The sequence below is a fragment of the Quercus lobata genome, chromosome 3 (genome assembly GCF_001633185.2).
Source record: "Quercus lobata isolate SW786 chromosome 3, ValleyOak3.0 Primary Assembly, whole genome shotgun sequence".
NCBI classification, from domain to species: Eukaryota; Viridiplantae; Streptophyta; class Magnoliopsida; order Fagales; family Fagaceae; genus Quercus; species Quercus lobata.
Genome location: NC_044906.1, coordinates 72308640 through 72328046, shown reverse-complemented (window position 1 = coordinate 72328046; position 19407 = coordinate 72308640). Strand labels below are relative to the sequence as shown.

The 19407-nt window shown below is 33.2% G+C and overlaps 1 protein-coding gene across 1 annotated transcript; it reads left to right on the top strand.

Moving 5' to 3' along the window:
• Positions 1–5236: 5236 nt before the first annotated feature.
• LOC115978950 (erlin-2-B-like) lies at positions 5237–18824 on the top strand. The gene is made up of 9 exons (XM_031100880.1): positions 5237–5350; positions 16537–16657; positions 16745–16812; positions 16894–16953; positions 17055–17213; positions 17642–17788; positions 18147–18361; positions 18450–18558; positions 18677–18824. Exons 1-9 carry the CDS (start codon positions 5237–5239, stop codon positions 18767–18769), a joined length of 1086 nt encoding a protein of 361 aa, XP_030956740.1. The 3' UTR covers positions 18770–18824.
• The last annotated feature ends 583 nt before the right edge of the window (positions 18825–19407 follow it).

Below are 19407 nucleotides of genomic sequence, written 5' to 3'. Positions count from 1 at the left end.
ACCAGCTCTGAAGCCACATTTTGTGATATTTGTACAGTAAACCCTTAAGTGGAAGTAACCTATATTTTACTTAAAATTAACAAAAAGGCATTAAAAAAAAAGTACAGAAAGATATAATGCTGTAAAGTTTGAAGTTTCAATAAAATATGCCATTTTCTTTTAAACTCTTTGGGTGGAAGTAAGGGCTAACTGTTCAATTATTCCAAAGTCTTTGATTATATAGTTGAAAATGGCTCCAATGGCTCTAAAAGTCTGTTTGGATACCGCTTATTACTGAAAATTAAAAACACTGTAGCAAAATAATTTTTAAATGTGTGAATAGTACCGTAGGATCAATTTTTAATGAAAATTTTGCTGAAAAAAGAGGTTTGTAAGTCCCGTGAACAGTGTACAGAACCCATTGACAAACTCATTTTTCAGTCTTGGGCGTGAAAAAAGAAGTTTGTGGGTCCCACGGACTACAAATGCCAGATGCAAAACATTGGATACTTCAGCAGTATCCAAACGCTCACTAAGTCTTTAACAATGATTCCTTGAATTGAAATGAACAATGGAGTCAATAGGAAACTGCTGGAGAGTAATTTACATAGGAATTTATTTCCCAATTGCCAGCTTGCAACATTAATCTCTCCTTTATTTTCTCGAATGCTTTCTTCTTCTTTTTTTCGCTGAATAGAAATGAATAGGGAGGGCGACTTGAGTTTTTTCCAAATGCTTTCATCATCCTCGCAATCAAGAAAAAATGTATTTGACTCTTTGAAATAAAAATTAATACATTTCATGGCAAATAGGTTTGATATTAGCAGTATTATTATCCACACACACACAAAAAGAAAAGGTTCGTTTAACAGTGAAATTGGGATAGCACTTGCCTTATCATTCATCACACGAAATTTCCCATTGTCAAGAAAGGTACATAGTATGGTTGTAACTTGTAATGTCATTTACCAAAAAAAAAAGAGAAGTATGGTTGAAATATCAAAATCATTTTCAGATTTGACAAAAAGTTATGAATTTAATTTTTATTTTCAGTAATGCCATTTTACCCTTAAAATTTGTGATTCATAAACACAATGTAACATATTTATGTTTTATACAATCTTTATTCTTAAAAGTTTATCTATGATTCACTGCAAAGAAAAGAAAAAAAAAGTTTATTTATTATTACAAAAAATATTTAATAAGGCAATTCCCTATATTAATGTTTAAGATTAAATAAATTTTTTACATACACAAAAAATAAAATAAATTTTGTGTACCATATATTTTAACAAAATACTAGAATTTTCAAATAAAATTTTGATGTAAATTAAGGTAATCAAAGGATAAATAGAAGATTATCCCATAATTATGAACCAATAATTACGCTCCATTTTAATGTTTTCTAGAATAAGTCATTTTTCCTAAAATTATATTTTTGGAATACTATCTCATTTTCTTATATTTGGTAGTGGCCTCAAAATGAGATAAAGTTATTTTTCAATAGTTTTCATATTACCTCTTAACTTTTTTTATTTAGTTTGATATGAAAAATAATCTCTAAAATATAAGTAATATTTTTCATAGAATTTTTTGTTGACTAAAAAATTTTTTTTCTTTGAATTATTTTTTTAATACTACCAAACACAAGAAAACATAGAAAATTATCTTCACAAGAGGTTTCCATCTAAACAAACAGATTAGGACAATCTAATCCTAGCTAAAAATATTGAAGGCTTGTACTTTCCATAGAGGAAGACTTCTTGTTACAGCATCTTTCTCTCTTATTTTATTATTATTATTATTTTTGCTAAAATATAGTTGACACCCCTGGGACCAATGCTAGCTAAGTCCAATTTTTTTTTTAAAATAGACTAACTTGATCCTTAAATCCAACTTGGACCCTAAACCGTTACTAAATTTTCTCCTCTCTCATGGAGATTAAGGAACAAGTTGGTCAATTTTGAAAAATTTTGAACATGATTTATATTAGCTCAAAACTTAGAAGTATTAATATTTTATCTTTTTCTTTTTTCAAGGCTAGAATCATATGTTAGCATATGACGTGTAAGTATGTGACGTAACATTGTACATAGAGGTTCTTTATACATTTTTCCTCAACAAAATGGAAAATGCTAGTACCACAATTTTTGCTATAACTTGTTCACGTGGTAAGTTGTGAGTGATGGACTAAAAGTTGTGGGTTCATGTGGGTTCACAATTTCATCACTCATAACTTGCCACATAAATAAGTTGTAACAAAGTTATGGTAAAAGTTGTAGTTCTAGCATTACTCAAACAAAATTCCTTAATCATGTTATAGGCTAAATTATTAACCTCAAAAAAAAAAAAAAATGTTTAGACCAAAAGATGAAATTAAAAAAAAAAAAAAAAAGAACTATCAATACCAAAAAAAAATTCTATCGCATTTTGTACACCAAAGAGAAAAGAAAATGGAACTTGCTTGACCGCATGGATTCAAATCAAATGAGACCCGTAACTCCACAGCCTCCTCAAGGCGGTGGCGGTGGTTTCTCTACTATTCTCGGTCTTCTTATCCTTCATCGCCATCTTCGCCATGATATTATATATCAAACTATCACTCTTAAGTCTTAACACAACAAATATTCCACCGCCACCGCTTTGTTCATCACTGTACCCTCACCAGTCACCAATCCATTACATTCTCTCTCTCATTGATTTAAATAGCGTTTGCTATAGCATCTGATCCCTCATATCATCTGTTTTATCATCTTCTACGCCTTGATTTTCAGTTCTTAAAACTACGTTGATTTCGACATTTTCTTTCTGCAATGCGCATTATTGTTTTGTGTGAATTATGATCCTGTTTCAATATCGCAGTACTTTTAATAATAATAATAATAATAATAATAATATCTATAATAAATCAAAAATTAGTGGATGACTTTGTGCTTTTTAGCCTGCTTTAATTATTTTTTTTATAAGAAAATTGTAATAACTTTTTTAAAAAGAAAATAAATTTAATACATCCTGAACCAAAATGGACTCAACCATACTAGAATTTTTCTCTATTCATGTTACATAATTGTCAATGTGTTTGGCATATTAAGCCAAGATATGTTGGAAATAAGTATGCGTTTGAACTCTAACAACTTGCTCCGTGTCCCTTAATGACATTTTCAATAAACACCGCACTGGTGCTGTGCCATGACCCTTAAAGTGTCAATAACAATATGTGAGTCACTCTCTACCACCAAATCTCTAATGCTGGCGTCCCAAGCAAAACTTACCCCTTCCTCTAATGCCTATGCTTCAATCTCCAGAGGGCCTAAATGGGCATACAGTTTCTTACTCAAAGCAACCCCCACCCTTCTTGTGTAATCACGTATAACAGCTCTTATTCCAACAGACTTGTGAGTGGCGAAAGTCGCCCATCTACATTAAGCTTGAACCAAGTCTCAACCGGAAGTGACCAGTGCACTACGCCCTTGCCCAGATATTCTTAGGATACGTTTGGTACACTGAATGTGGATTACAACAGGAATTGTAATCTTTATTACCAGGAATAAAATGTGTTGTTATGGAATAACTAAACCTATTCATTAGTTTGGTTGTGAGTTGTAACATTAGAATAAAACTTATGATCTATTTTAGGAAATATCTCATTTATACAAATATATTTTCTAGAAAATAATATATTTTAAATTTTAGAGAGATGAGTTATTTTTTGATGATTTTTTATTTCCATAATTGTTAGGTGGATATGGAAAGTTTATTTATTTGGAAATATATTAATGTTAGAAATTATTACATCTACTAAAGAATAACTATTACAACCCTTTTAGAGAGAAATAGTTATTCCTCATTTTAAAGAATAGCTATTCATAAGGAATGACTATTCCTTGTAATAAAAACATAACCAAACTATTGAATAGCTTAACCATGGGAATAACTATTATATTACAGTGCCTATTACAGTTTACCAAACGTACCCTTAAGTTGGTGGTACTTGATTTGATGTTAAATATGACTTATTAACGAAGCATGCTTTATGTTTTTTTTTTTTTATAGAAGGAGCATGATTTATGCTTGTTGTTTAATAATTGAATTGATACTTCATCATTTATACTTCTAAAAATCTCTGGTCCATGTCAGACCAATAATTATTTTACGCATAGGATAAAGGGATCTACAATATTGTGAGAGCGTAGATACGTATATTCGATTCATAAGATACCTTATTGTGTTGGATACATGTCAAACACGGAAATGCTAAGAAAACTCCTACATTGGTCTTAGGAGGAAAATAATATAATTTCGTATTAAAAAAAATATTTTGATTTTAGACATGCTTTTAAAATTTTTGATAGTTGTTATTTATTTTGAAAACTAGAATTAAACATAAAATAAGTCTAGAAGATACCTAGAGATATTAATTAAATGTTGTATTCCTAGTATTGTACGTATCAATTGTATCCTAATATTTCAAGAATTGTGACCCAAACCAACCCTCCCAATCACCATCCTTACTTTTGATCAATGAGACATTCTTAATACACTATTAAATATATGGATAAAGTTTAGCTACAAAATTGGTTGTAACCTAAAGTTATAACCTTACCTAATAAAATAAATATTACGACATATTTTAAAAATCTAACCGTTAAATTTCATGTTCTTTACGCTCTTAATATATATGTTAAATTTTATGTTAATCAAATGTTATTTACTATATGACCTATAAGTTTATATTTTATGCATAATTTTAAATTAAACTATAAAAACTTGCAATTTAAATAATTTATTGATGACATAGTTATTAATCTTTAATTTTTAAAAATTTTACAAATTAGAGAATATAAAAATAAGATGTAATTCAATGGTAAATTTGTCAAAATTCACCTTTAAAAAAAAAAGATATTAAATAAGGTCGTAATTTAAAATTACAACTAATTTTGTACTTAAATTTTGTTCCAAATATATTGGGGGAAAATTCTAAAACCAACACTGACACACACGTATGACGTGTGTACGCTTCAGAATATGAGATAATCCATGACGGCGCAAAAACATTCGTAATGGTTGATTTTCTGTCATGTCATGAGTCCACGTGGAGGTTTCCTGTACATTTTCCCTTAAAAAAAAAAAAAAAAAAAACTTCCTTGGTCATACATCACGCGAAAATAAAGGCTATAAAATAAGCACCAAGTTCCTTTGGCATTCTCCACGGCAGACTTGACTGACACAGGTCAATAGCCAATAACCAGCCTCCATTATGGATTCAAATCAACCGAGACCTGTAACTCCACAGCCTCCTCAAGGTGGCGGCGGCAGCGGTTTCTCTGCAATTCTCACAGTCTTCTTATCCTTCATCGCCATCTTTGCCATGGTACGTACGTATTTTATATCAAACTATATTAACTCTTAACACAATGTATAAATATTCCACCGCCACCGCTTTGTTCTTCATCGTCATCTTCATTATTATCATCACATTCTTTCTCATTGATTTAATTTATTTCAATAGCGTTTGCTTTAGCATCTGATCCCTCACATTTTCTGCATTATCGATTCGTTTTCTCCAGTAATCACATTCGGCAGTGTTTGGTTAAAATTCAATTCCTCGTACTTTTAACAATAATATATATATATATATATATATATATATATATATATATATATAATGAATCAAATTAGGGGAGGACTTTGTCCTTTTAGTCTGCTTTAATTAGTTTGGCCTCATTGGATCTATGTTTTGCTTGATTTGATGTTAAATATGACTTGTTAGCAAAGCTTGCTCTATGCCTGTCGTTTAATTATTTAATAATTGAATTGGCGATTCATCTTGTATACTTCTAAACAAAGAAACACATTAAAATCTCTAGCTGTATTCGTGTCAAAACAATAATTATTTTATACATAAGATAAAGGGATTTATACTCTGTGAGAGTGTAGATACATATATTTGATTCATAAAATACCTTCTTGTGTTGGACACTTGTCAAATACGAACATGCCAATAAAAACAAAAACAATTTTGTATTAAAAAATTATTCTTAGTTTAGATATGTTTTTGAAGATTTTGATACTTGTTATTTGTTTTGAAAACTAGAATTAAACATATACTATGTCTAAAATATACCTAGGGATATTAATTAATTACTATATTCCCACACATTCTAATTTTTCAAGAATTGTTGTGTTGTTGTGTCCCATGTTATGTCAAAATCGCTTCTTAGATTAATTTCCATCTTAGTTTGAATAATAGTTACAGGAAAGAGTGTCGGAAGTATTGTATGATTGTAGAATACCTATTAAGTTAGGAAAAAATTTATAAGATTGTTATAGTACTACTAGTTATGCTCTATTATAGAATACCTAATAAAAAGATATCAAGCAGAATTGCAGCTTTAAACTATAACCAAGTTTGTTACTAAACTTTATTCAAAAAATTATATAGGAATTTATTTTCCAATTGCAAACTTGCAAGTTAGAGTGTCTTTGCCAAGCTTATTTATTTTTTGTGTTTTGCCTTTTGTTTTGGATTATTATTGTTATTTTTTTTTTCAAATAATCTAACTTTAACATTTTTACAATAAATTAGCATTAAATTTTTGTTACACATTTAACATAAATATTAGTAAAAATAAAACTTTTTAGTAAAAATATAATGTAAATAAGTTGATTCAAACGTACTCTTGGTCTCTTGTATCTTTCCAAATTCTTTTCATGATTTCACCTTCATAATCAGGAAAAAATTTTGTTCGATACCAAGTTCAAGAAGATTTTTCCACAAAAAAAAAAAAAAAAGTTTTGGCTTTTTCCAATAAGACTAATACATTTCATAGGAAATATCACTATTTGTTCGATACCAAGTTCAAGAAGATTTTTCCAAAAAAAAAAAAAAAAAAGTTTTGGCTTTTTCCAATAAGACTAATACATTTCATAGGAAATATCACTGTTCGTTTGGAAGTATTATCTGGTAATTAAAAAAAAAAAGTTTCGTTTGGCAGTGAAATTGGAAATAGCACTTGCGTTATCAATCATAAAATTAAATGAAATTTCTCGTTATCAAATATAGCCAGCAAGGAACCTTTTTTTTTTTTTTTTTTGGTAGAAGCAAGAAGGATTTAGTATGGTTGTAATGTCAATATCATTTGGAAATTTTGAGAAAACGTACTAAGAATTTAATTTTTTATTTTCAGAAATGACATTTTAACCTTAAAATTCTTGATCCACAAACACAATTTAACATACCTATATAATCTTAAAATTTCACTTTGTTATTATAAAAGAAATTAAAGAAAGTAATATATATCTTATTTTAATAGTCAAATCAAAAGTCTCGTAACTCAACTAAATAATATTTTTGATATTTTTAATTGAGGTATTCGAGATTCAAATACTCCATCTTTTATTGCAAATATAGAATTATAAAAAAATAAAAATAGCTAAAATTATATATATATATATATATGTGGTACAAATAAAACAATTTATATCATATATATATATTATAAAATACGGTTCCTTTTAAAGTTAATTTCCCATTTAGATCAAGTGTTTTTGAGAATCTAGCATGTAAGTCAAGGTTAGCAAAGGATTAGAAGATTAAAAAAAATGAATTAAACATAAATACCTACAAGTATTTTTTAGGATTATCCTTTTGAAAGTAGAAGATAAGTCCATAATATTTTCTCAAGCTCCAAACAAGGTAACTTCTTCGTTTTCTTCCGTTGTAACATTGCTATTGAACCATCAAAAAATAATTAGTTACTGAAAGTTCTCTGGATATCAACACATTAAAAAAAAAAAAAAAAAAATCTCATCTATTAAATATTTGCAATCTTACTCTTATTGTGTGTAAAAATTTACAATCATACAGTTCCCACACATTGTGAGGAGAATAACCACACAACCATAAGAATGAAGACATTTATTTGTCTTATGCATTATATGTGTAAATGCATGTTGTCTATGCCATGGAAACCGCGTGGACATGCTGTCAAAGCCATTACAACCCTATACAACGGTAGAGTTAGGATTTCGATTTAGTGTGGGCAAAATTAAAAGGTAATATTAAAAATTATAAAAAAAATTATTAATTTATATTAACAACAAAATAAATGATCAATTATAAACAACCGTAAATGTCATACAAAAATTATAATAAATGTAAACTATTGGTAGACATCTAAGTTAACTTTAAAATAAATTGAAAAAATAAATCAATTTGAAAATATTAGGAGTATAAAAATTTACTTGTAAAGTTGTATACATGTCTCACTGTGTTGATTGCTTTTAAAAATATAAGTTAAATTCAACTTTATATCTATTTTTCAAAGTATTTAAAATTTGTGTTCATAATAAAAAAAACAACTGCTTGAAACAAAAATATCAAGAAATTGAAAAAAAAAATGTAAAATATAGGATTATAATTTGAAATGCAATAAATAAAATTAAAAAAAAAAAACCCAAAATGCAGTGATTATTATTATTATTTTGCTAAATTTAAGTGCTAGCTTACAGCCAAGACTCAGAGTGGTGTGTGTCACGTAAGGGAAGTTTTTCCCTTTATTTTATCTTGTGTTAAGGAAGTAATTTCCTGTTTGTTTAATTGTTTTGTGTCTTTTTCTTTTTTTCTGCTTTGTGCGTCGGGTAAGCAGTAAGCTTTGTCATTTTCACTTTATTTAAGCTGGGACAGGAACTTTTGTTTCCTGTTTTGTTTATTTTGTGATTCAAGGAGAGTAAAGTTCTATAAAAAAAAAAAAAATTTTAAAAAAATAAAAAAAAAAGGAGAGTAAAGCATTTAAGAGATTACTAACAATAATACATATGAGATATTTCAGAAAGAGCTAGGGGACCAGCTGCCCCCTCTCCCTCCACCGTCCTTGCTCCGCCCCTTGCTCCATATATATACATATAATTAAACTTAGGGATATAGAAGTATTTTTGAACTAATAAAATTTTCATATTAAAAAAAGTCTCTTAAATGGTAGTGTAAGGACACGATTCGTAACGAACCGTAACAATTTTGGGTTCGTACATAAAAAGGCCCAAACAATATCATTTATAGAGCGTGGGTTTGAAAGGCTAGACCTTGGTCACCAAACGGTGGGTTTTTCGTGGTGTTTATACATGATTAAGTCGTTTTCGCCCTAGGAGTCTTTCTCCTGGAGGCGGGCTGGGAGGCTCTGGTTTTTGGCCATTTTTCCCAGCCCCCGCTCTAGATTGCTTACTTTTCCTTTTATACTAGTCTGTATCCCTTATCCTTCGTCCACGTGTAGGATCGACTTTTCCCAGACTGATACTTGTCCCATCAGCCCATACCCAGAGTGGTTGGGGTGGTTGTAAAAGCTGAAGAATATGGTTCTGTCAGGTGCAGAGTATTGAATGGCAGTAAGGACAGCTTTCCCTGGTCGTTATACTTTCCAGCGTATCCTTCTCTATTGACCTAGATATTTTAGATTTTCTTCCAAGCTGGTCCTATACCGTTTTTGCCCTTACTTCTGGTGAGATCTCGGATATGCCGAGGATTGAATCGTCCTCGGCTGTATCCCAAGACTATTTTGTACTCGTATTACAGAGCCTGGGCTATAACCTTCCTCGGCTCGGGCCTTGGGCCCCAACAAATAAACGGGCCAGGGCCACAAATTATTGGGCCCCACAATAGCCCCTCAAAACCCTGCTGTCCGACCTCTTGGTTGGAGGGGAGGGTTTTGGTAATACCAAGCCTTCATTACGGCTCGTTTAACTCAGCCTTTCATTAATGTTGGTGTTTCTTCATCTGCCCAGGAAATGTACCGGTCTACGAAACACTCCTCTGAATTCATTCATAATGCGTTCCTGCCGTTTCGTTATCCAAAACGCGCTTTTAATGATTTCCCTTTATGAGACCTTTTTAAATTCGACGGTTATTGACGGTATGGGGAAGTGGAACGGGTGTATTCTTGTTTACAGATTTTCTTGAAAATCTGAGCAGATTAAATACCTTCCGTTTCGCCCTTCATATAAGAAGAAAAAGCAAGAGGTTATTTCTCCTGTACAGAGACCCTTTCAATCCTTCTAAAATCTGAGAATCCTTAGCCTCCCCCAGAGTTTCCCTTATCTGCTTGTTTACATCTCAAACCGTAACAAGTCCAAGATAAGAGTAGGAATGAAGAGACCATGCCTTACCCAGAAATGCTACGTTCTTGCAAAGCTAAAGATGGCTCGGTCAGGGCAGGGATGGGAGAGACTCAAGATACTTTTCACCCTCCTTTCAGTCAAAATCCGAAGCAGGGGCTCGTCGCGCCAAACTTTTAGTGCGGCTGAGCTGGGATCACCCATTATCAATACCAGCTGCTCCCTTATGAGCATATCTAACCTGGACCCAGCGTGTTAGGAGTCAGGACTGACGCAGGGACAAAGTACCCCTACTTCTTCCTTTCTTCCTTCACTGGTTCCTCCTTTTGCCTCTCTTTCTTCTTCTTTCCACCACCAGATCCATCCTGGTGCTTTTCCTTCTTCCTCTTCTTCTCCTCCTTCTTTCTCTTCATCTCCTCCTTCTTCTTCTGAAGAAAGTCCTTCTCTCAATATGGGCGCTACTGGGGCAGAGTTTGGAAGGATTTCGGAGACGAGTTTAAAAAGACATTTGACTACATATTTGTCATATTGTTGTTGTTTTTTTTTTTTTTTTATTGTTTTTGTAATCCACCTTCTGTATAGGCTTGTTTAAGCCCTTCTTTGTACATTGTAATACCTCTATATATTAATAAAAGTCGTTATTGCTTTATTTCACATTATCTCTTTATTTCTGAAATGGTTACGCCGTGAATAGACATACTATCTTGAGAATTCTTTTTATTTTTACCCTCTAACCGATATCTAGGACTGAAATCCTAGTTAATAAAAAGATCTTACTCTGCGTTTATAGAAACTATCCGACTTTAATAATATTGAACCGCATAAATGATATTTAGGGCTGAAACCCATATTGAGAAAAAAGAAAGAAAGGATATTATGATGAGCTTATTGGGGCGGTCTGACACAACACCGCCGACCTGAGAGCACAATATTTAGGGACGAAATCCCTTATCAAGGAAAAAGACGCTATCATGAGCTTACGAGTGCTGTTCGGCACAATAATACTGTTTTGAACAAATGACACTTAGGGTCAAAACTCTTGCTAAGGAAAAGATATTATCATGAATTTAAAAGAGTTGTTTAGCACAATAATGCCGACCTGAGAAACCAACACTTACCCCAAAATAGTCGAGATGACAACTGAATGCTCGGTGCGGTATAGGAGGTAGTCATCCGAAAATATATAACCCAGAAATGAACAACCCCTGTAGGCCGCTGAGTAATAAGGCGTTTCGCCAACTGCCTAATGACCTTCATAGCCTTAGTCTTTTTTGGTATGTGGTCCGATGACTGAGCGACTTAGAATTCTTCTTAAGTAGCTGACATTTCCATAGGTTTGAGTCCGAGGACCATGCAATACCCTGGTTCTGTCCAAAACTCATTTTTTCTCATCTAAGTAGTTGGTTTCCCCATAGGTTTGAGTCCGAGGACCATGCAATACCTTGGTTCTGTCCAAAACTCAGTTTTCTCATCTAAGTAGTTGGTTTCCCCATAGGTTTGAGTCTGAGGACCATGCAATACCTTGGTTCTGTCAAAAACTCAGTTTCTCATCTAAGTAGGTTTCCCATAGGTTTGAGTCTCGAGGACCATACAATACCTTGGTTCTGTCCAAACTCAGTTTTCTCATCTAAATAGTTGGTTTCCCATAGGTTGAGTCGAGACATACAATACCTTGGTTCTGTCCAAAACTCAGTTTTCTCATCTAAGTAGTTGGTTTCCCCATAGGTTTGAGTCAGGACCATACAATACCTTGGTTTGTTGTTTTCTCATCTAAGTAGTTGGTTTCCCCATAGGTTTGAGTCCGAGGACCATGCAATACCTTGGTTCTGTCCAAAACTCAGTTTTCTCATCTAAGTAGTTGGTTTCCCCATAGGTTTGAGTCCGAGGACCATGCAATACCTTGGTTCTGTCCAAAACTTGATTTTGATACTGATAAGTAGTTGTGGAAATTAACCCCTCGGCTATGACATGGGACCTTGGTTTTAGGGTATTGGCTCCTCGGCCGAGCCCTTAGAACCATCGGTGTGGCTAACGCTACAAAGCGTAGCCCCTAGTAAAGAAATATAGCCCCTAGTGGAACTTTACGTTAGAAGGGAACTGTCTTGACCTGCCGCCCATGCCAACACACAAGCCTTCCCCACAGACGGCGCCAAATGTAAGGACACGATTCGTAACGAACCGTAACAATTTTGGGTTCGTACATAAAAAGGCCCAAACAATATCATTTATAGAGCGTGAGTTTGAAAGGCTAGGCCTTGATCACCAAACGGTGGGTTTTTCGTGGTGTTCATATATGATTAAGTCGTTTTCGCCCTAGGAGTCTTTCTCCTGGAGGCGGGCTGGGAGGCTCTGGTTTTTGGCCATTTTTCCCAGCCCCCGCTCTAGATTGCTTACTTTTCCTTTTATACTAGTCTGTATCCCTCATCCTTCGTCCACATGTAGGATCGACTTTTCCCAGACTGATACTTGTCCCATCAGCCCATACCCAGAGTGGTTAGGGGTGGTTGTAAAAGCTGAAGAGTATGGCTCTGTCAAGTGTAGAGTATTGAATGGCAGTAAGGGCAGCTTTCCCTAGTCGTTATACTTTCCAGCGTATCCTTCTCTATTAACCTAGATATTTTAGATTTTCTTCCAAGCTGGTCCTATACCGTTTTTGCCCTTACTTCTGGTGAGATCTCGGACATGCCGAGGATTGAATCGTCCTCGGCTGTATCCCAAGGCTATTTTGTACTCGTATTACCGAGCCTGGGCTATAACCTTCCTCGGCTCGGGCCTTGGGCCCCAACAAATAAACGGGCCAGGGCCACAAATTATTGGGCCCCACAGGTAGTATATATTTTTTCAAAAATAAATAAATAAATAAGTAGTAGTGTACATATATCTTATGCCCAATACATACCCACATGTTATGAGGGGATCGAACACACATAGGTTTAAGAATGAAGACAATATGTCTTATGCCGGATATATATATATATATATATATATTGGTGTCCCTTCCATAAAAAAGAAAAAAGTGGAGTCTCAGTGTCGTTCCAAGAGACATTCTTAATATCCTAAGAACCCATAATATGCAATGTATTGAATCTAATTCTAAAACCTCAAGTGTGTTAGGTTTAACTAATAAGCCTATCACTTGAACGAGACGTTTGGTTCGTCATGATACTATATTACACCATAATATTACATTATTGTAATTTTATATTAATGTAATTTCAATACAAGAATACAACATTACACTATTTAGAAATGTGATGGGATTGAGGTGTACGATATATTTTATAATTTTAGATTACGGTAATATTAGAAAAAATAAAATAAAATAACCAAAAACTTTAATATGACATTATCGTAATGTGCATCACATTAAAAATATATCATAAACCTAACGGTCCCAAATAGTACGGTGACGATGGCTGCATAGTCCACGTAGAGGTCGCCCAAACAATTTCCCTCCAACAGGACCAAAAAAAAAGCCTCTCACACTTCACGCTTAAAAGCTGGAAAGCACCAAATTCCTTTGGCATTCTCCTCACTAGATATAAAACCGGAAGTTGCGTGAGTCCTTACCTTACAGACTGACTGACACTCTGCGATAACCAACCGCCATTATGGATACACATCAACCGAGACCGCAACTCCACAGCCTCCTCACGGCGGCGGCGGTGGTGGTGGCGGTTTCTCTGCGATTCTTACATTCTTCCTATCCTTCATCGCAATCTTCGCCATGGTATTATATATCAAACTATATAAACTGCCGCTGCTTTGTTTTTCATCGCCATCTTCAATATTATCGCATTCTCTCACTGATTTCAATAGCGTTTGCTTTAGCATCTGATCGCTCACATTATCTGTTTTATTCTATGATCCTTATTTCAATCTTCATTTATTTTAAAGCTACATTGATTTCGCATTTTCTTTAATTCTGCAATACGCATGTGGTTCTGTTTCAATGTCAATTCGTTTTCTCCAGCACTCACATTCGGCAATCGGCAGTGTTTGGTTAATTTCAATGTTCGTCCGAATTTTAATAATAAATACAATATCTATAACGAATCAAATTGCTGGAGCACTTTGTACTTTTTAGTCTGCTTTAATTGATTCGTTGTAAAATATGACTTGCTATCAAAGCATGCTTGCTTCTTGTTTAATAATTGAATTGATGCTTCATCATGTATACTTCTAAGTGAAGAAACATATATGCTCCAAAATCTCTGACTGTATGCATGTCAGACCAATAATTATTTTATGCACGAGATAAAAAGGGATCTACACGTTATGAGAGTGTAGATATATATATTCAATTCATAAGATACCTTTTTGTTTTGGACGCATGTCAAATACGGACATGGCTAGAAAACTCTTACATTGGTGTTAGGAGGAAAAAAAAAAAATATTCATATTAAAAAAATTATTTTGATTTAGATATGTTTTTAAAGATTTTGATAGCTGTTTTTTGGTGTGAAAACTAGAATTAATCATAGACTATGTCTAAAATATACCTAGAGATATTAATTAATTACTATATTTCTACATGTTCTAATTTTTCAAGAATTGTTGTGTTGTTGTGTCCCATGTTATATATGTCAGTATCCATGCTTCTTAGCCTCCTAGATTAGTTTCTATCTTAGTTTAAATGATAGTTATATGGATGTGCGTGAGGAGTATTGTGTGATTGTAGAATACCTATTAAGTTAGAAAGAAAACTATAAGATTGCTATACTACTAGTTATGTTCTATGGTACCAAATGTTGGTCTATTAATAAGCATATATTTATAAAATGAGTGTAGCTAGAATGAGAATGTTAAGATGGATAAGTGGAAATACATGGAAAGATGAGATTTGAAATGAAGAAATCTGCATAAAGATAGGGGTAGCCCCTAGTGATGAAAATATGAGGAAGAGTCAATTGAGATGGTTTGATCATGTTCAAAGAAGAGAGATTAATGCACTAGTAAGAAAGCGAGTTGATCTAAGTTGAGGAGGGGGGGGGGGGGACTAGAAGAAGAAGACACAAAATTACATTAGTAGGAATAATAAAAAATGAATTATTAATTAAAGAAATAATGGAGAGTTTGACTTCATATAGAATAGAATGGAGGAAAATCTGTAGCTAACTCCAAAGATTTGGGATTAAGGCTGGTTGTTGTTGTTAGTTTAAATCATAGTTCAATGAATCTTTTATTATTTTTCATAAAATCTGTGTCGCTATTATAATCAATGTCTTGGCATTGTAAATTTCTTCAATAAAATTTCAGGATCTGTAATGTGTGATCTATAATTCATCAAATTGTTTTGGTATAAAAATGTGACTCAAGATTATTTCTAGTATTTGTTTCCCTTTATGGTGATGGTAGTTGTTGTTCTATGTGGGCTTGCATTGTTTCAAGTCAGGTTCAAAATGCATCAATATTCTCATTGAAAGATTATAACAGAGGTGCATCATAGTGAATAATAGCCTATAGCTTCTAGTAGGAATGCTTCAATGGTGTTCCATTACAAATAAAAACGCTCTATCCCATTCATAGTCTTCACTTTAAGCTCCACTAACTACAATATGTCACACGTCTGATTTTTTTTCTTTCCCCATTTTAAAAGTGGATTACTTTATAAGAAGAAAAAGAGACATGTGGTTGATTACGAATGGTGGAGTATAAAATAGAATATAGTAAGAGTAAGATAGATGACTTTTATTCTGTCCATTTCACCTTGCATTACAAACTGTGGTTCTAATGCCTATTTTCATTTAATTATTAACATTTTTTGAAAAAAATTTAGAAGGAATTTACATTGTGGCATCGAGTATGCACCAGGGATGGTAGAGTTATTTCTAAATTACTCTATTTGTAATTGTGTTGCCTGATTGTTTTTGGGCATGTTTGCAAACCACAAAGCTGGTTTAGTTTGATACAAGCTGAGCCAAAAATGAGAGTAGTTCAAGTGAAGTTGTTTTATTCATCCAGTTTGTCTAGATTCAAAATCAGTTTTAGTTAACATGCAGCTTATGAAAATGTCAAATTTGCATGCATGTGAAAACACCAAAATTTAAAATTTTGATTTGGAGGGCATGTTTTTGAAAGAACCACTTTGAAGATATGGGAATGTGTTTAGTTCCCACTTTGAATTAGTCTTTTGATCAAAAGAGTTACCAAACTAAAAACAATCAAAACTTGTCATGTTGTTCTTAGCAGGCTGGCCTGGTTTTGTGATTTGCTACACTCCTTTACTTATTAGTAATTGCAGCTGCCAGGGAGGCAGACCTGAAAAAAGAAAATAGTGGATTAGTGTTTTTTTTTTTTTTTTTTTTTATGGAGTGACTATATAATTTTCTTATTAAATGCTAGTTTGTTTAAAATTTCAGATTTATTCTGAATTTCAGACACTGGAATAAGTGTTCATATCATTTTATTTGAGTTTGAAAATATCTGACATGAATATAAATTTTACAGATAGTGATTCCTTCATCATCAACTATTAGGAATGGTTTTTCCATTCTGCACCAAGTCCCAGAAGGCCATGTTGGGGTTTACTGGAGAGGAGGTGCCCTTCTAAAGACGATTACCAATCCAGGTTTGATTATGGTCCTTTCTTTATGATTTTCATTCAGTAGATGCTTTCCTAGAACTTATGAAATTTCTGCATGCACTTAATTTTCAGGTTTTCATCTGAAGCTGCCTTTTATAACCCATTATGAGCCTGTTCAAATTACCCTTCAGACAGATCAGGTAAAATTTGATGTTATGAAAATTGAGGAATTTCATCTTGTCAGTCTAATGCTCAAATCCTTCCTGTGAGTACAATTGCAGGTGAGGGATATTCCTTGTGGTACCAAAGGAGGTGTAATGATTAACTTTGAGAAGATAGAGGTACAGCTACGAGATGTTGCTCTTTATTAACATTATGGTTTACAAGTGGTCAAAGGTTTGAAATGATCAGCTTATATGCACTGATTATAATGCCTTTTCAGGTTGTTAACCGGCTTCACAAGGACTATGTGCATGACACTCTGCTGAACTATGGGGTGCAGTATGACAATACATGGATATATGACAAAATTCATCACGAGATCAATCAATTTTGTAGCTCTCACTCTCTTCAGCAAGTCTACATTGATGTTTTTGATCAAGTATGGATGCTAAAGAAAACATAACCTTTAAAGCCATAAATGAAAATATTTTGGGAGCTTCCAATTTAGCTTTACAGTATAAGAAGTTTTCCAAGTGCTGTTTAAAGTAGTGTGCTTTTCTTCTTCTGCTTTAGTAGTTTAATCTGACAGATTGTTTAAGCATATTGAAATCTTAACTTAAAAGTTGAACAATTTGATCCCTCCTCAAGAAAATCCCAGCAAGTAGTGCTGTGTTGACTTCCAAGGATTATTTGTCTTCGGGAATCTATGTTGGTGTTAAGTTGCCAGCATTATTAAGAAGCTCCTTATAAAACTATACTTCATATAGTTGTGTAACATCATGGCACCGTGTGCTAGTGTAGGGGTAATCAAATCCTTTTCTATTTATTTATTTCATGTTATATTGACAAAGCATTTAACTCTCACAGATTGATGAAAAGATGAAAGATGCTCTCCAGGGTGACTGCACTCGTTATGCTCCAGGAATTGAAATCATTAGTGTTCGCGTTACAAAGCCAAAAATCCCAGAAAGCATAAGGCGCAATTTTGAACAGATGGAAGAGGAACGCACCAAGGTTCAGTTTCTTTTTCCTGAATTACTTTCTTTTATTTTCCTCTGTTAGTCAAGCAAAGCAAATAGGCACACACACACTCACACACATATGATTCTTGATATGCAGATTCTTTCTGAATTAAATGTGCTTTTAATGTATGTTTATTATTTCAAATTATGGCTGAACATTGAGTTTACCCTTTAAACCAGTTACCCTTGGTCCTTTGAGCTTTTTTCACTTATATCCAAACTTTGTACATGCATGTGTTTGCACCCACACCCAGTCAATGAAAAACATGTTGGATAATTTATTATATAGTAAGCCTTTGAAGTTAATAGAGTGCATCATTCTATGTTTTATGTTGATGTTACTTTGTTAGGTCTTAATTGCTATTGAGAAACAGAGAGTTGTTGAGAAAGAGGCAGAGACAAATAAGAAAATGGCTATCAGTGAAGCTGAGAAGGTTGCAAATGTGAGCAAGATCCTTATGGAACAGAAGTTGATGGAAAAGGATAGTGTCAGGAAGCAGCAAGAAATTGAGAACCAGATATACATGGCTCGGCAAAAGAGTTTGGCTGATGCAGATTTCTACCGGTGAAAGCTTCATTCACTTTTCAGTCTAAAAGATATGAATACGGTATTATAGAAATGACTAATAATATTGCTCTCCCTACATTTCTAGTTTACTGAAGGAAGCTGAAGCAAACAAGTTGAAGTTGACACCGCAATTTCTTGAGCTTAAATTCATTGAGGCCATAGCTAATAATACAAAAATTTTCTTTGGGGAAAAGGTCTTTCCCTCTCTCTTTTGTGTGTGTGTGTGTGTGTGTGTGTGTGTGTGTGTGTGTGTGTGTGTGTGTGTGTGTGTGTGTGTGTGTGTAGGCTTTACTTAATAGTTCTTTCTTGCAGATACCTAATATGTTTTTGGATCAGAGGCTGCTTGGGAACTTCCTGCAACAGTTATCTAGGAATGTATCTGAAGAGGAGAAATCAACAGCTTAATTTTTTTTTTTATCAACATGTTGTAATATGTAGGTGATTTAGAAAGTAAATGTTGGTTGAGGCCTTCAGAAGGTGTTTCATTTAACAGCTTTATAGTTATTTATTTATTTATTATTATTTTTTTTTTTGGGAAGGGAATGTAAATATTGGTCGAGGCTTTCGGAAGGTGTTTCATTTAAACAAAATTTTCGGGAAGTCTGCCAATTTTTTGGCTCTTATAGGTGTTTCATTCAATGAGTTACATACAACAACAACAACAAAAGCTTTAATTCCAAAATTCTAGAGTTGGCTATGAATCCTCAACAGATTTGTTAGGGTTGGCCACATGTATTCTTTTCCTCCATTCTACTCTATCAAAAGTCATACTCTTTGCTACTTTTGGGATTGACATGTCTTTTGTATTTATTTTTTTAATACTTTTACTAATGAATTTTGGCTTTCCTCTTTTTTTTTTCTTTTTTTTTTGTTTTTTTTTTTGTTTTTTTTGTTTTTGTTTTTTTTGGCTCCCCCTCAACTTGGATCAACTCACTCTTTTTTATCGGGGCATTAGTCACGCTCCTCTGAACATGACCAAACCATCTTAAGCAACTCTCCTTGTATATAAAAGCTTGAAACATTTTACAGGTTGATGCACAATC